General features: G+C 45.8%; 1 protein-coding gene across 1 annotated transcript in view; it reads left to right on the forward strand.

The window, feature by feature from the left end:
* Window positions 1-22,607, forward strand: part of wdr7 (WD repeat domain 7) — a 115,011-nt gene that overhangs the window by 17,466 nt on the left and 74,938 nt on the right. The window contains 8 exon segments of the mRNA XM_080510095.1: window positions 62-177; window positions 274-406; window positions 1,700-1,920; window positions 2,664-2,859; window positions 8,036-8,250; window positions 16,670-16,903; window positions 16,983-17,276; window positions 18,897-19,093. Coding sequence (XP_080366221.1) covers window positions 62-177; window positions 274-406; window positions 1,700-1,920; window positions 2,664-2,859; window positions 8,036-8,250; window positions 16,670-16,903; window positions 16,983-17,276; window positions 18,897-19,093 — 1,606 coding nt within the window.

The following is a 22,607-nucleotide window of genomic DNA, read 5'->3' on the forward strand; positions in this document are numbered from 1 at the left end:
TCCCTGCCCTGGTGGTGCCGTGCCGGTCACTTCAGGTCCTCCTGGTTTTGTCTCTGAGCAGAGCTGCAGGTGTCCTCCACCGTCAGTCTGCAGGAGGCGTTTGACAAGCTCACCCCCGTGTCCTCGGGCATCATCGACCAGCTCAGCGTCCTGCCGGGCAAAGAGCAACCCATTAAGGTCTGAACACCGGACCGCTCGCAAAGCCACGTTGACCGACATTGCGTGTGTTTCGTTGGAGTAAACAAGTCGCTGCGCTTCGTGGCCTCTCCTCAGGTGACGGCCAGCGTGTACATCCCGTCTCAGGGCCGCCTGGTCTGTGGCCGAGAGGACGGGAGCATCATCCTGGTCCCCGCCACGCAGACCGCCATCGTGCAGCTGCTGCAGGGCGAGCACATGCTCAGGAGAGGTGAGTGGCGAGACGAGGCTCGTTCCGCGTTCCGAAAGACAGACGGTTCATTGGTTTCACACACACACACACACACACCACACTAGGACGGGTGTGTGCTGTTAAGGGTCGTTTCCACTGCACAGAATGTCATTCATCCCCACTGCAAAAATTGTGGCTCCTACAGAAAGAACCATACAAAAGGGTTACGATTTGTTTTGTCAGCCTCCCGTTGGGATCCCCAGCACGGCGGAACGGGTCGAATAAGGAGGAGCAAAATGCAAAAAAAAGGAGCAAAATGCAGCCTGCAATACTAAAATATTTCATCGGCCACACAAATCCTCTGTTGTTGTTTGCATACTCAGCTTTGCGCACGCTTGGTGTTTTTTTTTTTGCGGCCACAACTTCCTCGTTGGTCCCAAGAAGGCCGAGACCGCTGTTGGTAATGACGTCACATGTCTGCTTCCTTCCCAGCCCCGCCTACATTTTAAACGTACTCTCCATGGTGAAACCGAACAAGAGAGTGTGGTCTGGGTGTGCTTTGCTTTGCTTTACCGTCCCGTCATGCCACATTCTGTGCAGAGGAACCCAGGCTGTATTCCCCCTTCATCCTGCCACAGCACCCAGATTAGCTACTGGAGCTAATCTGGGAGCTAACCTCGGCTAACAGTCGCTGGTTGATGGAAACTTTTAATAACTCTATGTTTAGAGCATTTGATCCGTTTGATCACACTTGATGATATAAAGTTGTTTTTTTAAACTTTTTTTTTAATAATTTTAAAACTATCTTGTCATATTTATTTAAAATAAAGCCTGTTTGTGTATAGATTGACTGATATTACACATATTTGACTTCTGCTTTGAAATGGGATTAATTCAAACTGGATTTCTGCGAAAGACGGTTCAAATATCATCAGGTCCTATTATCATCTGATAAAATGTGAGTCTGCCTCATGAGAGCAGAGGCGTCGAACATAAGGCCTCCAATATGGCCGCCAGTGGTTAAAAAGTGATGCTTGAATAGACGAAAGAACAGAAAAACTACTTTAAGAATTTCTGAATTCACAACGGTCCTTGTGTAAGTGCAGCTTTAAGTTACAACCTAAATGTCGTCAGTTTGTCAACATACATAAGGAAAGTTCTTTATATTTGACCAGCTTCTTTCTTACCCCCTTTAATGTCATAGAATTTCTTTCAGTTTTGATTGAACCGTGATTGATTTGATCCATCTGCCGGAACGTTGTCGGACTGTTCCTTTGACTGTGAGAGAGGAGAGGCTTCATAAGGTGTTGACAGACTGTCCGTCTCCTGCAGGGTGGCCCCCCCACCGGACCCTCCGAGGTCACCGCAACAAGGTGACCTGTGTCCTGTACCCGTACCAGGTCTCCCCACGCTACGACCAGCGCTCACTTGTGTCGGGAGGCGTGGACTTCTCCGTCATCGTTTGGGACATTTTCACCGGCGAGATGAAGCACATCTTCTGCGTCCATGGCGGCGAGATCACTCAGCTGATCGTCCCTCCAGAGAACTGCAGCGTAAGAAAGCTGAGCGCTTTGTGTTCTTTAGGGAACTTCTTTAGGGACCTTGCGAAAGGACAGGCCCCTTTTGTATTTCGTGCACCACCTTGTGCACCTCGTTACCAATCAATCAATCAATCAATCAAATTCTATTTGTATAGCCCTTTACAGTGGTATCCAAAGTGCTTTACAACAAAGCTATAAAAACTATACATTAAGAAATATATACGAGAATAATACATAAAAACCATAAATAAAACACAGGTGCTGACTGTGGGAGGAGCGACGGTGCTGCAGGTTGGTGAAGCCTTCCAGAGATTCCTAAAAACAGAGCATACAGAATAAAATACACTGCCCGAGACAGAGGTAAAAGCCAACTTAAGAAAGTGAGTTTTCAGCATTGATTTAAAAAGGCGGAGATCAGTAGTGGTGCGAATGTCGGGGGGCCGTTTGTTCCACAGTCTGGGAGCAGCAACAGCAAAAGAGCGACACCCCACTGTTTATATCTCCACCTGGAATGTCTAGAAGAAGCTGAGCTGAAGAACCAGGGCCCTGCCAGGGTCACGTAGAGTTAAAATATCAGACAAGTAAGAGGGACCCAGGCCATTGATGGCATTAAAAACAAACAACAGAAGTTTAAAATCGATTCTGAAACGAACTGGAAGCCGGTGGAGAGACGACGGCACGTCGTGTTCACGTCTGGGTGAGTTTGTTAGAAATCTGGCAGCAGAACCTGACGTTGACTTCTTTTCCCTGCGCAGACTCGGGTGCAGCACTGTGTTTGCTCAGTGGCCAGCGACCACTCCGTCGGCCTGCTCAGCCTCAGGGAGAGGAAGTGCATCATGCTGGCATCGCGCCACCTTTTCCCCATCCAAGTCATCAAGTGGCGCCCGGCGGATGACTACTTGGTGGTGGGGTGCTCCGATGGCTCGGTCTACGTCTGGCAGATGGACACGGGTAAGAATCCGTTTACATGGGGAATTGTACAGAAGAGAGGTTTCCCTCAACTTTCTCCACTTAATGAACCAAAAGTCAAGGATAGAATGGAACCGAGCTTCTGTATGTTTGATAAATTGTCAGTGATGTGGTTTACTGCATGCAGACCAAACTCTTGATTTGAACAGGAGTTCATGGTCATAGGTGAGCGTGGGGACGTAGACCGACCAGTAAATGCCGTTTAACCACATTTCCATTAAAGTTTCAGGTATCGTACCGTTTGTTTGTCTCATTTTAACATCAGCTGCTGCTCTTGGCTTGTGGCAGAAGTCACCAGGTAACATGGGCATCAGTGAAACCGAAACACCGGACAGTGAAGCGTGATTGTAACCGTCCACATTTTGTAATATTATTAATACATATATAAAAACACATACAATTTAATTTATTATTTGAGCTGATATCGGATGCATGGTATATTGTAAAGGAAAACAACCGAGGCAAGTCGAGTAGGGCTGAGTAGGGCTGAGTAGGTACTACTGGAAAAGTGCTATCAGCTGCACAACTTGTGGAAAATGAATGCTGAGTACAAAACTCCTCCATGTTGAGACGAACTACCTGAGATGATTTGGGAATTGGAATAGCTCCTCCGGTTGTGGGTACACTACAGGTACATCTCAGAAAATTAGAATACCAATGAATATGTTCAGTATTTCTTGTCACTCATTTCAGAAAGTCAAACCCATATATGATATAGGCTCATGGACACATAGTGAAATATTTTAAGTACTTCTAAATTTTTTTTGAGACGTACCTGTAAACTCTACCACTTGGATTTAGGAACAGATTCATTATTGTTCATCATAAATATCTGTACCACATTTTGTACAATCCGTCGAGGGTGTTTGGGATGTTTGCTGCCTGGTCTGAGTGTTGATACACAAACCAACATGTTTCCCTACTGCTGGGCGGCTGCGGCTCAGTTGAAGTGTCTTTGAGCAACAAATTGAAGCCCCAAACTGCTCCCAGTGGATGGACGCTACGCCATGGATGCATAGCGGCTGCTTGCTGTGTGAATGTGTGAATGTGATGAAGCATATGAAGTGCTTTGGGGAGCTTGGATAGGTAGTGGTGATCGTCAATATTGAAATATTTCATCAGCAGTGATTCTGGCCATTTAAAAAGAATGTGATATTCCAGGAGTTGTTCGGAGTGGTGCCGGACTAAAGCCACTGGGTGGCGCTCTGTGTATATCAAGGAAGGTTTCCTGTCATGCTGATCCGGAAGCGCAGTCAACGCTGTAACCCTCGCTTGTTTACCGCTTCAATTTGAACATGTGGTGGAATCAGTGTGTATTTTATCAATGTATTTATCCACTTTTATTTATTTATTTTAGATAATGATCTAATTTTCTACCTTCTTTTTTATGTCCAGTGGTTCCTCTAGGGGGCGCTACACTGTGGGTTTCCTGCCCCCCGGGCACCTGGCTGGTCCCCCACTATGTGGTGGGATTGGCTGGTCTGCCCGGCTGGGGGGGGGTCTGTGGGGCGGCGCCCCCTGTGGTCGGAAGTTGTGCCGCCCCCAGTGTGGACGGCCCAAATGTGTCCCTTTCCTCACCTTAGTCCTCGGTGTCCTCCATGTCTTCATACCACCTTAGTCCTCGGTGTCCTGCCATGTCTTCATACCACCTTAGTCCTCGGTGTCCTCCATGTCTTCATACCACCTTAGTCCTCGGTGTCCTCCATGTCTTCATATCACCTTAGTCCTCGGTGTCCTCCATGTCTTCATATCACCTTAGTCCTCGGTGTCCTCCATGTCTTCATACCACCTTAGTCCTCGGTGTCCTCCATGTCTTCATATCACCTTAGTCCTCGGTGTCCTCCATGTCTTCATACCACCTTAGTCCTCGGTGTCCTCCATGTCTTCATACCACCTTAGTCCTCGGTGTCCTCCATGTCTTCATATCACCTTAGTCCTCGGTGTCCTGCATGTCTTCATATCACCTTAGTCCTCGGTGTCCTCCATGTCTTCATACCACCTTAGTCCTCGGTGTCCTCCATGTCTCCATACCACCTTAGTCCTCGGTGTCCTCCATGTCTTCATACCACCTTAGTCCTCGGTGTCCTCCATGTCTTCATACCACCTTAGTCCTTGGTGTCCTCCATGTCTTCATACCACCTTAGTCCTCGGTGTCCTCCATGTCTTCATATCACCTTAGTCCTCGATGTCCTCCATGTCTTCATATCACCTTAGTCCTCGATGTCCTCCATGTCTTCATACCACCTTAGTCCTCGGTGTCCTCCATGTCTTCATACCACCTTAGTCCTCGGTGTCCTCCATGTCTTCATACCACCTTAGTCCTTGGTGTCCTCCATGTCTTCATACCACCTTAGTCCTTGGTGTCCTCCATGTCTTCATACCACCTTAGTCCTTGGTGTCCTCCATGTCTTCATATCACCTTAGTCCTCGGTGTCCTCCATGTCTTCATATCACCTTAGTCCTTGGTGTCCTCCATGTCTTCATACCACCTTAGTCCTTGGTGTCCTCCATGTCTTCATACCACCTTAGTCCTTGGTGTCCTCCATGTCTTCATACCACCTTAGTCCTTGGTGTCCTCCATGTCTTCATACCACCTTAGTCCTCGGTGTCCTGCATGTCTTCATATCACCTTAGTCCTCGGTGTCCTGCATGTCTTCATATCACCTTAGTCCTCGGTGTCCTCCATGTCTCCATACCACCTTAGTCCTCGGTGTCCTCCATGTCTTCATACCACCTTAGTCCTCGGTGTCCTCCATGTCTTCATACCACCTTAGTCCTTGGTGTCCTCCATGTCTTCATACCACCTTAGTCCTCGGTGTCCTCCATGTCTTCATATCACCTTAGTCCTCGATGTCCTCCATGTCTTCATATCACCTTAGTCCTCGATGTCCTCCATGTCTTCATACCACCTTAGTCCTCGGTGTCCTCCATGTCTTCATACCACCTTAGTCCTCGGTGTCCTCCATGTCTTCATACCACCTTAGTCCTTGGTGTCCTCCATGTCTTCATACCACCTTAGTCCTTGGTGTCCTCCATGTCTTCATACCACCTTAGTCCTTGGTGTCCTCCATGTCTTCATATCACCTTAGTCCTCGGTGTCCTCCATGTCTTCATATCACCTTAGTCCTTGGTGTCCTCCATGTCTTCATACCACCTTAGTCCTTGGTGTCCTCCATGTCTTCATACCACCTTAGTCCTTGGTGTCCTCCATGTCTTCATACCACCTTAGTCCTTGGTGTCCTCCATGTCTTCATACCACCTTAGTCCTCGGTGTCCTGCATGTCTTCATATCACCTTAGTCCTCGGTGTCCTGCATGTCTTCATATCACCAGGCACGTCTTCACTTATGTGTGTGTGTGTCTGAATGTGTGTGTGTTCATCTGCTTTTTATTTATCTATTTGATCTTTGCACAGTTTTTAATTCTTGTTAAAGCACTTTGTGTTACTTCAAGGTATAAATAGTGCTACATAAATAAAGATTGATTGATTGATTGATTGATCAGTGGAAAGGCCAGTCGACGTATTTGCACTTTGAGCGCAATAAAAGATTGTTTGTGGCACAAAGAGGTGGTTTATGGCCACTCTGAGCGTCACGCCGTGGCCGGAGTGGGAACCGGGGGTCGGAGGACAAAACGGTGCGTCAGCCACGCCACCCTGGGGTCACGCTCCCTCAGGAGCCGGTGCAGGACCGGCTCCGCTACTAATGACCAATAGGAGCAGCGCACAAAGTCACATGGCGACACACAAAGCTGATGCAGGTGATTGGTGAAGGTGGCTTCATGTTGGAACGTGACTAAAGGGAACGCGACCTCCACTTCTAGGACGGTGGAGAAAGAGATCAAAACGATGGACAGCAGCATTATAAACAATGGACGCGGTAGGAACTGTGGCTGCTGCCTCCGTCTCTCATCACAGCCACACAAGACGATCCACAGCCGTCGGTTCAGGCTGTGCTTCACTGCGCTTTCTGCACAACTTGATGCTGGTTGAAGGAACTTGTTGAGAGACGTGACGGCGCAGATCAGGAAGCCCACACACAAAGTAGTCCTTTAACTTGAAAGACTTTAAAGAACCAGCACATAGCGCTCCTGAATGTTTTATATGTTCTTGGCTGGCTGTATGTATGCGTGTGTGTGTGCGTGTGTGTGTGTGTGCGTGTGTGTGTGTACCACCTGAATGAGCTGTACTACTGGGAGATTGCAGGGTAGCTGAGTGTGAAATTAAGGAAGGTGTGTGTGTAGTCAGGCGTTGGACATGTAATAGAGCAGTGGCTCACAGGCCCTTCATCGCCAGCGACACGCACACACACACACACACACACACACACACACACACACACACACACACACACACACACACACACACACACGTCTCCTCTCACTCAATATTAGAGCCAATACTGATGTCTGCGGCTAATGATGTCTTTCTAAAGATCCCTCTCTTTCTGGTCGGGTTGAGAATTGTTTCAGTGTCACAAATGGAGACCAGCTGAACATTATTCAAGAGAGACGATCGTCCAGAGCGTCCATTCACACTAAGTGGGACACGCTGCGAGATTGGAAGAGTGATATAAATAGAAAGTTGGCGCAAGGGCGAGGGGGAAGAGATGGAAAGAAATTGAGTAGAGATTGTGATGGGGAACGAAGAGAGGAGCAGACTGAAAGAGCGTTGTCTTTTTTTTTTTTCAGACGCCTCAATTTCACATTTCCATCTCGTGGAGATGTGCGGGGGAATCAGTGGTGTCTTTAAAGAGTACTATCAATCTCAGAGGAGTCGGGTTCAACGTCTGCGCGCTCCAATCATGTCCTTTCATAAAAGTGTCTCGGCTTTAATGATCTTTTTTTTTTTTTTTTTGCTCTGAAGCGCTCAGACTGAACCTAGCAACAGGCCGCTCCCTCTCCCTGCACAAACATGGCAGTGGAGCTAAACGCTGGTGAACACATGAAAAAGCTCAGACGCTATTGTGGGTTCGCTGCAGATTCCAGAAAGTGTGTTCTCGGTGTGTTTCCCCCCCCTCCTGAAATGATGCAGAGCAGAGAAGACCAGAAGCCTCAAAACATTCAAGTCCTCCACGAGTTGCCTTCCCCGCCCCGTGCCTCCACGCCTGCAATCATGATTTATCCTCGAAAACCTCTGACCTTTTTCCCGGTGTTCCCAGGAGCCTTGGACCGATGCGTGATGGGCATCACGGCGGTGGAGATCCTGAGTGCCTGCGACGAGCTGGCCCCGGCCACCGTGGACGCTCTCAGCCACTCCGCGGTCAACCTGAAGCAGGCCATGACCCGCCGCAGCCTGGCGGCGCTCAAGAACATGGCTCAGCACAAACTGCAGACCCTCGCCACCAATCTGCTCGCCGCCGACAACGCCGACAAGGTGAGGACGGCTACAGAACCCCGTTGGGGGGGGGGGGGGGGCTTCCGTTTTAGAGATGGGAATTGTCTTTTTGAGCTATATCTATTCATTCTCATCCATTATCGGACCGTTGGTGTAATAAGGCCCACAATGTGCTGAAAAAGACATTTTCTACTGCCGGCTTGGCAAATTTGCGGTTTTCATGCTTTTCTCTTTCGATGTCTTCAACGTGGAATCCGAAAGAAATTGTTCACATTTTAATGTTGTCTCGACCAGGGGCCCAATTGTCCCCAGTATAAAGTGGCCCATACAGTATTAACACTTTCATTTCAACTGATGCAAGTCTTGCTTCGATTAGTTTTCAATAAACCAAGTCCATTTAGATTAACACGGCACTGAACAGGAGAGCAATTCTAACACCTCAAGTTCCGAGAGCGAATACAAAGGCTCAAGTCAATATTAACAAAGAAACACGAACAAAAATGTAAATTCCACACGTTGTTTTGATTTGAATACTCAAAGAACCGAAGAGAAACTCAGAAAAAGCAAATGCTGTGGTAAAGCCAGCAGCAGTGCAGCGTTGACGTCTGTTCCTCCAGGTTGTCCTCAGAGCCTGGTTAATTACAGGTTAATTACAGGTTAATTACCAGTGGGCGGTAACAAGCCGTCTGTTCTCATGTGGACTTGATGGCGGGAGAAGGAGAGGCGGTGGTTGTAGAATCGTAGCGGACGCACGTCGCTGGTTTCACCCACACACCTGCAGAGTAGCACCAGAGTGCAGCAGAACTTCTCCAATACTTCAGTCCAAAGTTCACAGCTGGCTTCTTCCGCTGCTGCTTGTTGGAGTGTTGTTTAACAGCTGGATGACACGCCGCCGCCCCAAGTGGTGGGAAGTGGCCCTGCGAGCCGCAGGAGGAGAACTGAAAGTGACTCGAGGCCCAGTGGTTGACGATCTGTGCTTCAGACTGTAGAGCAGGGGTGTCAAACTGATTTCAGTTCCACATCAACCTGACCTGACCTCTGGAGGGCCAACAAGTCAAACATCACATGTTAAACTGCAGATATGGACAAATGCAAAGTCTTTCCTTCTTTTCATCCTTTTGCAAGAATTTTCCAGTCTATTCTGAAATATACATATTAAAGGAAATCAGATGTTTTATTTACAAAAAAAACACAAAAAAACCCTCAGTCACCTGTATCTGGAATCCTATTTTTATTCAGGATTAAAACAATTTGTCATCATCTGGAAATTGTTTTGAGTTTACATGTCTAAAGTATCACTTCACATAAGTTGGACTCGTTGTTTTATTGTGAAAGGCGTTGCGTCATGTGACCTCCACAGACGCATTAATGTCGGAGGTCAAATTCTGACCAAGGGCGGTTTTGAATGTCATTTTGGCCAATCTGGTGTTTTTAGATCAGCCTCTGTCAGTTTTCATATTTATACTTTAAATAAAAATCCCATGGCGGCCGGATTAGATCCTCTGGCGGGCCGCTTCTGGCCCCCGGGCCTCATGTTGGACACCCCTGCTGTAGAGACTTCTGGCACATTGAATCAAAAGTCACTTCGAACTCCTTTCTCAAAATCACCAGCATCAAACTGCATTGCTCTTGGATTTTATTCACGCCCATTGAATTCCACGCATATTGAGGCTATCAAGAGTTGGCGGGGCCTTTTCCTGAGAGCAGCTCAGACGTGACGGAGCTGCAGGACACACTTTGTGTGCCTCGCAGGAGCTTCTGGTTCTGAAACCGTCGTCCCTCTAGTCTCCTGCTGGGGACATCAGGCCAATAGACCTTCCTTCCACTGCATAGACGGCGGCGTCCACCAGGGCCGAGCGACAACTCACCTGACTCAATCACAAGTGCATAGAATTACCGTTACACAAGCTGTCTTGGGTAAATAAATGTGTAACCATACGGTGGACGTGACGTGGATGCAGGCTGAGCCGACCTCACTGTAGTGTTTTCACATTGAGACGTTGCCTCCTCATCTCCAGGCTGAACCGACAAACATTTTGCCTCGACGACACACAGGATCGTTTGTCTCTCCACTTTTTTTTTTTTATTTGCAAATTAGAATCCGGAGAAATTGTTGGTGTTTCTGTGTCAAGACGAAAACATCCGAGTCGTTTGAAATACATCTTCTTCAGCTCATTGTGTCCAGCATCAGAAATTCCCCTCTGACCATTGGCTGGAATCACACACACACACACACACACACACACACACACACACACACACACACACACACACACACACACACACACACACACACACACACACACACACACACACACACACACACACACACACACACACACACACACACACACACACAGCCCTAAACTTCAGTTATTGTTCGTCACATTTTCATAAAAAGCACCAAATGTCCTACATTTTCCAAATAATGGTTCCACATGTTTTAGGTCTTTATGCGACTTATATTAATTATAAAGAAACTGAAATAACATACGATACAGGTAAGTATCCAAAAAACATCTAAAAGAAAAAACTACACAGCAGAATTGAAAATAATAACAAATGTTTAATTTATGTCATGGTCATTTTATTAGCTGAGAGTATATTTAATCCAACATTTCCACAAGCAGCTCAATAATATATATATATATATATATATATATATTTTTTTTTTTTTCCGTGTGTCTGTGGCCGGTGTGTTCTTGCTTTGAGCCGTTTTGAGCCGGACCTCTCGGGGGATCTGAAGTTCACTCGTCACACTCTCAAGATCTGATGTGACCTGACGGAGGAAGCCCCGCCCTACGGGGGCGTCCCAGCACACAAAACAAAACGCCCTGAATTATTTAGTGTCTGAACAGCGTTTAGTTGAACCCGCCGGTCCACTTTGGCTTCTACAGGTTCACGTGGAAGCTGTTTAGCTTGACATCCAATGCCTTATTCTGTTGGGTTTGTACCCCCACACCGCCCACCCACACCCCCCCCCCTCCCACACACACACACCCCCCATTAACCTTGGTGTTGTTTGTTTTGCCCGCTGTGTGTCACTTTTATTGTACACTCTGTGTCTCCCGGGGTTTTCCTGCCATAACTGGCCATAATCACAGCTCTGTGCCCTCCGCTCTATCACAAGCACATTCTTCTCTCTGCCTTCCACCTTTCTGTCATTTCTCTCCTCATATCAACTCAAATTATAGCTGCAAACCTCCCACCGTCCCTGGAGTGTGTGTGTGTGTGTGTGGTGTGTGTGTGTGTGTGTGTGTTCGACTATGTATCCCCCACTGTGTGTAATGACAGATAATGATCATGAAATGTCAAACCATCAAGCCAGACATTTCTCTCTCTGTGTGCGCGCGTGTGTGTGTGTGTGTGTGTGTGTGTGTGTGTGTGTGTGTGTGTGTGTGTGTGTGTGTGTGTGTGTGTGTGTGTGTGTGTGTGTGTGTGTGTGTGTGTGTGTGTGTGTGTGTGTGTGTGTGTGTGTGTGTGTGTGTGTGTGTGTGTGTGTGTGTCACCTGATTTAACAGTAATAGTGAAGTAATACAGCTGCTTCATCTCTGGCAGTGTGAAGTCTTCCATTTGGAAACGTTTCTTGTAGATTCCAGCTCCATGTTCTCACTGCAGAAGGATTAGATGGAGAATGTAGGGGAGTTTGTAGGACCAGCAGCGACGCCTTGCCTCTGCGGTGCTCACTCCATACCGAGGGGCTTCACTGTGTACATATGAGAGGGTTACAAACACCTTTTGCAAGTCAAAGCTATTTGCTGGTGTCTGTTGTTCACGGTGGTCTGTTGCTCAGGAAATGCATCATGCAACAAGTAAAATAGCTTGTTTGATTTGAGGAGTGGTTTTCCTCTGGATTCAGGTGAAGCAGATGAGACGAATGGCTCCCAGGTTCATTAATAGGGTGATTTCATGAGTTTTGATTAGAGATTCAGTGTTTGACTCTGAACCGACACAGAAGAAGCAAAGTAATGCTTGAAGCGGTCCTTCAAATACAGGAAACATCAGTTGAAAACTCTTTCCTTGAATCTTTTCCAGTGTCTGAAAATCTTTCAAAATGTAAAATCTCAGGATCAAAAATGGCTAAAATGAGCATCTAATACGGCTGGTGATTTTTCCTGTACTAAAATGCTTTTTTTTTTTTTTTTTGTCATTGGAAATTGTATTTTAAAACACTGACAGTCACACTTTCTTTCTCCACTTCACGCCCTACCTACCATGGATATGCAGGGTTTGATGTGCACAGTGTGGACTGGATGTGTTGATGTGTGTTGAACTCTGCCAGGAGGGCCCTGCAGGACAATGACCTCTCCAACCTCTGTGTGTGTGCGTGTGTGTGTGTGTGTGTGTGCGTGTGCGTGTGTGTGGTGACTGAATGAACTGTGTATCAGTGTGAGATGCATTTGTTGGCTGATACTTGTTTATCTCGGTCTGAAAATAAGTTGACAGTGTTTTACAATTAGTTTTGAGCTCCATCTGTATGAAATGTTTATTTTTATGTTTGAACTGTTTGCCCAACTGTTTTTCTACCGCCGTCTTTCATTTTAACCCCCATTTCTTTTTCAATGAAAGAAATATTATATGTAAATATTTGTTCACATTGTTTTGACACTTTTTAGGTGTCCTCTCTTTGTAGTTTACTGTAGGTAACAGTTCCAACTTAATTTTTTTTTAAATCACTGACATAATGATACTATGGTTCAGCTTGTGATACCAATAATAGTATTTAATAATAGTTATTATTAAATTAGTTTATTTTTTAAGAGAGTAGTGAGTGATATCTGATCAGAACTTTTAATTTTGATTAATTTGATCATTGAAATGATAAAATAGACAAAAGAACCCCATTTTATTCTATTCTTATAATCTATTCCTGTTTGACATTCAAACATTGTCAAAATTCCAAACTTAAAGGTTGGTGTTAAAAAATCTATTCAAATTTGTGAACTTTTTTCAGCATTTTCATTGATTTATCTGCATCAATATGTGCACCAGTAATACATGGAGCCTAGTGAACTGTATAAAAGATTTAAATATTTTCATATATGCACAATTGTTGCATTTATTCAAATCCACAGAATACACAAGTATAAATAATGTTTGACTTCTGTAGAAAAACTACTTGTTTCAGAAGGTGTTGCTGATATGTGATATCTGCTTTTGCCTCTAGGTGGCAGTGTGTCTCTTCCAAACACACAGACCATTTGACCCCACAGACACGCAGCTAGATGAGAACGATGCACATATATGTAATAATAGAAATCTGATCTCCCAGAGGAAACAAAACCGAGCAGACGTTTGCATTATTTACCAACATGTCCTGCAGAGATCATGCTCCACTGGACGTGTGCAACCACTGCTTCTTCAGCAAACCCAAGAGATGTGATGTTTTGTTGTAGATATGCAAATATAGACAAAGCTTGCCTGCAAAAATCCCTGTTTTTGTTTTTTTTGTTGCACACAAGCAAAGCTTTAACATGTCCAACAGTTCCCTGTGTGTGTGTGTGTGTGTGTGTGTGTCAGCTGCAGGTGTATTGTTTCCCAGTCAGTCTGGAGTCACCCTGGTGGAGTATTGTTCTCTCCATGTCTCTTAGTTACAGCCCCACTGCTTCAAATCAATCGATTTTATTCAAGCCAAAAGGTTCCAACCAGAAAGAGCTTCTCAAATCCACAAATGTGTGCATGAAACAAAAATTCCTCCTTTTCCCACATCATTCCGGATTTGGTCCAACCTTTACGTAAACCTTCAACATCACAACCCGGTGCCTCACTCTCAACCAGGCTTGGACTTCAATTCGAGTCAATAGTTTTTGTAACCTGCCAAATGCGATACCGTCATTTCACCGCTTCTCACACAGAAAACCCAACAATTCCACTTGAGCAAGCGGAAGCAAGAGTGGAAGTGAGTCACTCCCTTTCAACAGGAAGAGCGCTTTGCAGAGCCGAGCTCGTTTGTCTGTGAGGAGGATACAAGCACTGGCTAAGGCAGCTGGTAGAGCGGTCGTCTCCCAATCGGAGGCTTCCAGGTTCGATTCCCATCTCTGCCCGACCACATACCGAAGTGCCCCCGGGCAGTGAGTGGTTGGTGGTGGTGGTCGGAGGGGGCGACGGCACAAAATGGCAGCCTTGCTCCCGTCAGTCTGCCCCAGAGCAGCTGTGGCTGCAGACGTAGTTCACCACCATCCAGTTTAGAATGAATAATGCAATTTAAAGCATCTCTTGAGTGTCAAATCCATGAATTATTATTATTATCATTATTAAACACTTCAGGTCTCAAAAGCTATTTTAACCTCAACATGATGGAGCATCAGTGATTCTGATGCCTCGTCATCCTCTGCATTGCTTGATTCCGCTTCTGTAATGTCGTTGGGTGAAGGGTTGAGCAAACAGACTGTACCTATACAGCATTAGCAGTCCCAACCTGCTTTTGCAAAGCAGTTGATTGGTGCTCAGGTCCTGTCAGGGGCAATTTCAGGGTCGGCGTCTTGCCCCAAGGACACTTTTACACATTGTAAGCACAAGATGGGGATCAAACCGGCAACCTTGGGATAACCCATTTCTCCCAATGAGCCAAAGCACACTCTGAACAAGTTGGCAGTTTATCACACGGTCATTACCACAATATATAAAGTATAGTGATTATATGTACATAGATTTCAGAGTTATCATTTATTCCTGATTTTCTACCGTGGGGGAAAGTCTGGAAACGTGCAAACTCTAAGCTCCTGAAATGTGAATGGATGAAGTGTTAACCGCTGCTCCACTGTCGTCCGCTTCAGACCCTGCAAAGAAATTCAAATAGAACCTCTCATGTGATCTCGAGCACAACATCTTGTCTTACTTTCACGCTGCAGTGGCTGTTGAATACGCTGCTCAAAAACTAAAGGGAACACCGAGACTCCAAGTATGTCACACTGGTGTGAAATCAACCTGTCCAGCTAGGAAGCAACGCTAATTGTGAATCAATTTCACCTTTTGTTGTGCAAATGAAACAGACGACATGTGGAAATGAGAGGCAATTATCAAGACAACTCCTATTAAGGAGTGGTTTCTGCAGGTGGTGACCACAAACCATGAGGCTGTTCTCCTGGTTCCTGGTTCCTGGTTCCTGGCTGATGTTCTGCTCACTTTAGAACGTTAGTGTTTCAGTCCTGGAGGAGCAGGAGGAGGAGACAACCAATCAAGCTGCTCAGGTTGAGCAGCTCATCCAGATGCACATCAATGTGAGCTGTGGCAAGAAGGTTTACTGTGTCTCCCTGAACAGTGTCCAGAGCATGGACCAGGACACTAGGAAACATGGAGGGGGGGGGGGGGGTAGGTGCTGGGAGGGCAACAAGAGGAGCTGCCAGAGCTGCAGAATGACCTCCAGCAGGACATTAATGAGATGTTGCTGCTCAAAATGTCAGAAACAGACTTCACCAGGGTTTTTTGAGGGCCCACGTCCACAAGGAGGGGCTGTTCTGACACCCCACCGTGGAGAACGTTCTGCTGCAGCAACGTCCTCCAGCACAGTGGAGAACGTTCTGCTGCAGGAACGTCCTCCAGCAGGACCCAGTGTGAGACCAGAAGCTGGTGCAGTGGAACCTGGGTTCCTCCTGAAGCAGGACAATACCAGGCCTCATGTGTCTGAAGTGTGTCAACAGTTCTTCATGATGAAGGTGTTGATGCTCTGGACTGGCCGGCCCGTCCCCCAGACCTCAGTCCAATGGAGGACATGTGGACATCATGTCTGGTTCCGGCCACCAACCACACGTTGACCACAGACTGTCCAGCAGCTCCTGATGCTTCGATCTCAGTCTGGGAGGCCGTCCCTCAGGAGAACCTTGTTCTCAATGCACTCTACTATATATTGAATAAAGACTTTCAACTGCAATATTATATTAATTGAGATCTAGTGTGTTATTTGAGTGTTCACTTTATTTTGTTGAGTAGTGCATGTCTCAAGAGTCTGGTGGCAAACAGGAACAGGCTGTTTTTGTGATGTGAGGATCTGGTCTTGATGGTCTGAAGCCTCCTGCCAGAGGGTTTGGAAGAGTTGGTGTCCAGAGTGGGAGGGGAGGGCCACAATATTACCTGCACACCTCACAGTCCTCGAGGCTTCACAGTCCTGGAGGGAGGGCAGATTGCAGCCACTGAGCTTCGTAGGGGAGCAGATGATACCCTGCAACCTGCCCTCGTCCTCAGCCATAGGTAGTACCAGACGGTGACGGAGGAGGTGAGGATGGACTCGATGGTGGAGGTGTTGACGTGCACCATCACCTTCATCATCAGGGAGTACGTCCTCTGCTGGGCTTTTTTGATGAGGGAGCTGATGTTCAACTCTCACTTGAGGTCCTGGAAGATGGTGGTTTTTGCTTTGCGCTGTATGAATTTGGCCCCATGGACCTTGAGCTTCACACTTCACACCTGATACCTGTTGGTGGTCAAACTCTTTTCTTTTTTTTCTCCTCCTCTCCCACAGGGAAACCTTCCGAAATACTCCCACAACGCTCTGGTGGTCCAAGCGATGAAGACCAACCTGACGGACCCTGACATGCACGTGCTCTTCTTTGACGTGGAGGCAGTGATCATCCAGCTGCTGACCGAGGAGGCGCAGAGGCCCAACCCCACCCTGGTGTCTCCAGAGACGCTGCAGAAGAGCCAGGCCGGCACCGACAAGGGCGGCTCCTTCCTCGCCAACAAGATCTTCAAACAGGTCCGTGAACTCCAGACATCTTGCTTGAACCCACGCAGACAGTTTGGAGACGCTTTGTTCCTTTCTTTGGCCAAACCAGGTGAAGGAGACCATGAAGGAGACTATTAAGGAGCACCTGCTGGATGAGGATGAGGAGGAGGAGGAGGAGATGAGAAGGCGCGAGGAGAAGTCCAAGTCCCTGAGCCTGCTGGAGTACAACCTGACTATGGACACGGCCAAGCTCTTCATGTCCTGCCTGCACGCCTGGGGCCTCAACGAGCAGCTGGACGGCATCTGCCTGGAGCGGCTGGGCATGCTCCGACCGCACTGTCCCATCTCCTTTGGGCTGATCTCCAGAGGAGGACACATGTCCCTCATGCTGCCCACTTTCAAGGTAACGGGTCACGTCAATACTTATGATTCAGAAACAGAATTTCTTAGTGTTTGGGCTGCATGAAGACATGACCGCTGGTGTTCAACGGGATGTTCTAATGACGATGGGCTCATTCAGAAAACAGGCATAATGGTTGACTAGTTGTTGACTAGTTGTGACTCAGTACTAGAGCTACACCTTTAACCCATGATGGAAAGGTTGATCTGTCCTTAACCATACTAAAGCTGTTAAGAAACTCCTTTAAAGTCAGATTCTGAGCTAATCTGATTGATGATCATTTCAGTTATATTAAGATATGTTTAATAGTGAATCTTGTGTAAGTTATATAGTAATATGTTTCCACCTTGTAAAGTACTAAAATTGTATGTGAAAACAGGCTCATGTTTCATGAAATAAAGTGATAAAAGCACAATATTTTACTCTTTAACACTATAGGGTGATATTAGAAAAGGGTATTCTACTTTATGGCATTATTAATTGTGCTCGTTATCACAATTAAACAAATACAGTGAAAAAACATACAATATTTTCCACGCTTTGAACCCTGCGGCTTATAACACGAGTTAACGGGCTTCATGCCCCAACATTCTACTTCCACAAGCTGTTTTTAGCCTCTGCTTCTCCAAAACTTACCTTTCAAAGTGATATTGGTGCCCTGGACGAGCTCGTCTTGCGCTGCTTTCCCGCGGTCCGGAGCTCCAGCACCTGACTGCCGCGAGTGATGAGTTCAGGGGCATCACGTAAACTAGAGCGCTGGACTCCGTGGCTGAGAAATCTTCCTCCTCAGAATCACAATCAGCAAATAACCAATAAAATACTTTATCAACAGAGATAAAACGCTTGATGATTATGTAAATGTCTCCCTGTGTGTGTCATTACAGCGTGGACACCTGCAGCTTACCGTCAAGTGCAGCTTATATATGTTTTTTTTTTTGTTTGTTTGTTTTTTAATTTTGCAGCATATATTCAGGTTTGCTCTATAGTGCGGAAAATACGGGAGTTTAATACAAAATAATTGTATATAACATTTATTTTCATGTGGAAACGTTTGAGAATATAACAATCTGATACAATCACTGTAAAACTGAACTATAAAATGTGATATGCGAATGCCTCATGCAATACATATTGAAGATGTATATATATAATGCATTATTGTATAGTTAAAAACGATTCTTAAAATGATGTGATAATATATATATCACCACTATATATTGTGATAAAATTATACAAAGCCTCAAAATTTCACACAGATGTATAATCACCAATAGACGCAACAAGATTTGAGATTGAGAATTTCATGATTTTAATACAAAAATTATTCGCATATTAAAAACCTTGATGTGTTGAACCTGTTGAATAATCAGTCTACAGAGTAAACCTTTTATATCAAAAACATGAATTTTGACATGATAGTTTGAAATAGCATTGTATTATGTCTATATATAATATCTGTTCTATTTTATTATCAAATACAAGTCAGTGAAATGGTTCCTATTAGAATATAAAGACACTACATTGAGAATAACTGTGATGATAATGTAACTTTAAGTCAGACGACCCTCCTACCTGAGGTCTGCGGTGGAGTTCACGCCTCACATCATCTCCTCCGTTTCCCAGGAGTCTTTGCTGCGTCAGCTGTCGCTGCTGACCGGCCGGAAGCTCGCGCTGTCCGACATCGTTGGGAAGGGGACGTACGGCGTGTCGAGGGCCGTCACCACCCAGCACCTACTGTCCGTCATCTCGCTGGCCAACACTCTGATGGGGATGACCAACGCCACCTTCGTGGGAGAGCACATGAAGAAAGCTCCGGCCAGGTAACACACAGGAAGTCCTCCGAATGTCACAGGAGAATAGTTCAACACCAAACAGGCCGGTGCACAGAGGGAATAAGTCAGCAGTCGGGACGTAAACATAGAATTGACTGTTTTGAACGTCCCGAACGGCCAAAAAATGCCATTTCTCATGTTGACGTCACATTAGAACTGGGAAGTTTCAGAAGCTGCTCACTTCCCCAATGGCAAGATCCCAACTCTACCTTGTTCAGACGTGTTTCTCGCCTTTCAATTTCAAATCGACAACATCCAGGCTTATCGTAGGAATTGAAATATTCTAGATCTTTACCTTCTTCATATCCCACATCAGCACCATGTACTTGGTTTTACACAAAGACCCGGTAGATAAAAACTCCCCCACTCCCTGGAAACATCCGAGAATATAATCCAACATATCCGGTTTCTGCAGGATTCACTTGTGATCCGTCATCAGCGATTCCAGCTGAAAATAACAAGCTGGAGCAGAAACAGAATTCAAAAGCACAGCAACAGAGACTCTACCGCACGCACATGCTATACCAGCACCACAGCCACTGTCCTGCATGTGTGTGTGTGAGAGAGGCTGATTGTTTAGTCTGTCTGAGTTCTCATTGTGCTGTGAAAGATTTAACGTGGAGGTCGAGGGGTCCAGCTGCTGTAACATCAACACAACATTTCATCGTTTGGTCAACTCCGCTTCAAAGGCGCTCCTGCAGGGAGGGTCAGAGTCAGACTCCATAAAACAGGCAGAGACTCGGGGAAGATACTTATCTGACTTTTCTTCTTCTGGCGCGTTTCTGTCATCCCGGCCTCGCGCTCAATTGTCTGTTTCCGAATCAAACAGTTGGAATGTTTTGAAGGCGATTTCACTCCTGCTTTGAAGAGGGAAGACAGTGAAAGGTGAGCTGTTCATGAACCTCGTGGAGAGAGGTGTTTAACACAAGTATTGAGTTTCCTCAGCTCTCGCGAACCAAGGTGACGCACAATATCTTGTGGCCGGCGGGATCTGTGCGTTATTGGAAAATTGATCTTCTACGTCAGCGAGCGTCTCGGTGGAGTTCCAGCTGCTCGCGCTCCATGTTGGGAGCCGGCATGGAAACCTCAGCCTCGCTCGCGTGCACAGCCTGAGCCGAGAGCCGGTGACGTGTGACGGGAAGCCCAGGGGCGTGGTCCACACACTTTAACTCGCCATTCATCCAGATGATGGGAGAACTCGTCAGCCAGAGCAATGGAGGATGAAGGTCTCATCGACTTTGAGAGTTTCCCCAAGAAGGAAACCTGCATCCAAACCCGGTCCTCAAACTCCAGACAGGAAGTAGAGAGGAGAAGGAGGTATATGGAGGTTCAGGCCCAGAAACCTTAGTTTAGTCTGCATCCAGAGCCAATGTGGCACATTAAAGCTGCAGCTGAAGTGCAGTCCTGTGCTTTGCCTGCATCGACCGCCTCTTAATAAAACCATGAAACCAGGGTGTTAAAAATGTGCATTTACTGAATAACAAAGTGGATTATTGCGACGTCACAGTGTGTCAGGAGTGTTTATTTTGTGCTTTACCGTGGAGTAAGCATTTCTCCTTCTGGTCCGGACCTGCCACTGATCCGGCTTCTGGACCGGCAGCTGGATCGGCTGTCAGACTGGACCGGCTCTGAAGCCTTCCTAGAGTTCTGTTTGAAATAAAAGGATAAAATGGATGAAAAACAAAAGAGAAATTGACGAATGAACAGAAACCCTATATTGTGCTTTGCATTATGTAAACATATTGTACCATTTTTTTTGTCAAGACCAGATGATTGTCAGCTCATATTTGTTTTTAAAAAAAAGCTTAAAGTTCCTTATGCAGCAGAGCTGGGTGAGACGTCCTATTGGAATGGAAGGAATTATTATACAGCCAGTCTCTGCTGACAGTGGATCAAAAATGTCACTTTTTTTTTTTTTGTACTTTCATGTAATATTGTTTGCCGATATTTCCATGGCACTCTGACCTACACAAAACCTGGGCATGCTCAACATTCCAGTGTGCCTGGGTGCGATGGGACCCGTTCAACATGTCTGCAGCTTTTATTCTTCTCTTGGTTCTTGTCTTAGTTTCTGGAAAACTATGAAGTGCAATAAATATTTTTTGACGGCATTAAATGCTATCTTAGAACATTTACTAATTGTATACATAAATGATCTAAATTTGCCGATTTTCAATCTTAAAAATTTGAAAAGATTTCCTGAATTGCGAAAAATGTTTCTAAACCTTCAAATGGAGAAACATTTATTTGCATAAATCCTCAAAATGTTTGCCCTGAGCGGAACAAATCCACCCTCCTCCGTCCACGTCCATATCTAATGAAACAACCTGCAAACTTTTCAAAGAACTCTTCATTACTTTTTCCCGTGTGAAGAACTTCTCCAGCGTCCAAGATCACCTGGGCTAATTGTGCCGCCTCAGGCCAGGAACTGAAGACTTCTGTCCAAAATTCAAGGCAGGTCCTCCATCTCTGCTCTGCAAACCTGCACTTGTCAATTTTTGAAGGTGTTTTGGTCTTTCTCCTCCGTCGGCCATCCTACATTTATGAGCAGATTCCTCTCGCTGTGGCAGAGTTTGAAAAAAGAAGCACTCCCATGCTCTTAGTGTTTTAGTATTTCATCATAACAACCACAACAGTGGTTCTTCAGCCCGATTCATCCGAGGAGGGCTGAAGTCTGGAACACCTGACTCCTCTCTTAAAATGAAGTGAGGAACGACGACAACATTTTCTTCATTCATCTCATTCAACTTCAAATCATGGGCAGTACATTTGAAATGGTTTCCCACTTTTTTAGCCCCCCAAGGATCTAAAGTTTAAAGGAGAAAAGTCAGCACTTTTTCCAACATGTTGCCATTAGTGGTGACTTAGCCCTTTGCCCCCACCCCCCCAAAAAAAAAAAATTTTTTTTCATTCATTCCACATAAAAATGTTCAGGCATGTCCTTCTTTGACTGTTCATATCAACAAATAGATCTGAAATCCTCGAAAACAGCATTTCTCTCCTGGTTAAAGTTGCTCACACTTGTTAAGACACTTGATTTCTGCATCCTTCAGCATGTTTGTCTTTACAAAATCGCTGTCACAGTAATCAAAGCAGGCAATAAATGAGATTTTGTGCCTGCTAATATTACATATATCACTTGTTAATATTGCAGTTGCCACCAAGAGAAGTAAAGCGGGAGCAGGAGTTACTTTCTTTAAAAAAAAAATCTAGTTTTCTTTGTCTTTTATACATTTTGATCATATGTATTGACGATGGGTTTATTTTTCTTGATGAGTTGAGCTTGTGGTGTTTCTTTCAGAAACCAAAACACCTTTTTTTCAGTCTGATCAGGAGATAATTCTTCACTTAGCAGCAGTTTTGTCTTCTGCAGCCATCAGTCCTGCTTCTCCACCACCCCTTTCTCAGAGCAGCACGTCTGAAGCATCTGGTGATGACGTCACGTATCCGACGTGCACAGTCGGGACAATTTGACCCCGGCGAGGGGGACGTCTGTGCGATC

This window comes from Blennius ocellaris, assembly GCF_963422515.1.
Source record: "Blennius ocellaris genome assembly, chromosome: 15".
NCBI classification, from domain to species: Eukaryota; Metazoa; Chordata; class Actinopteri; order Blenniiformes; family Blenniidae; genus Blennius; species Blennius ocellaris.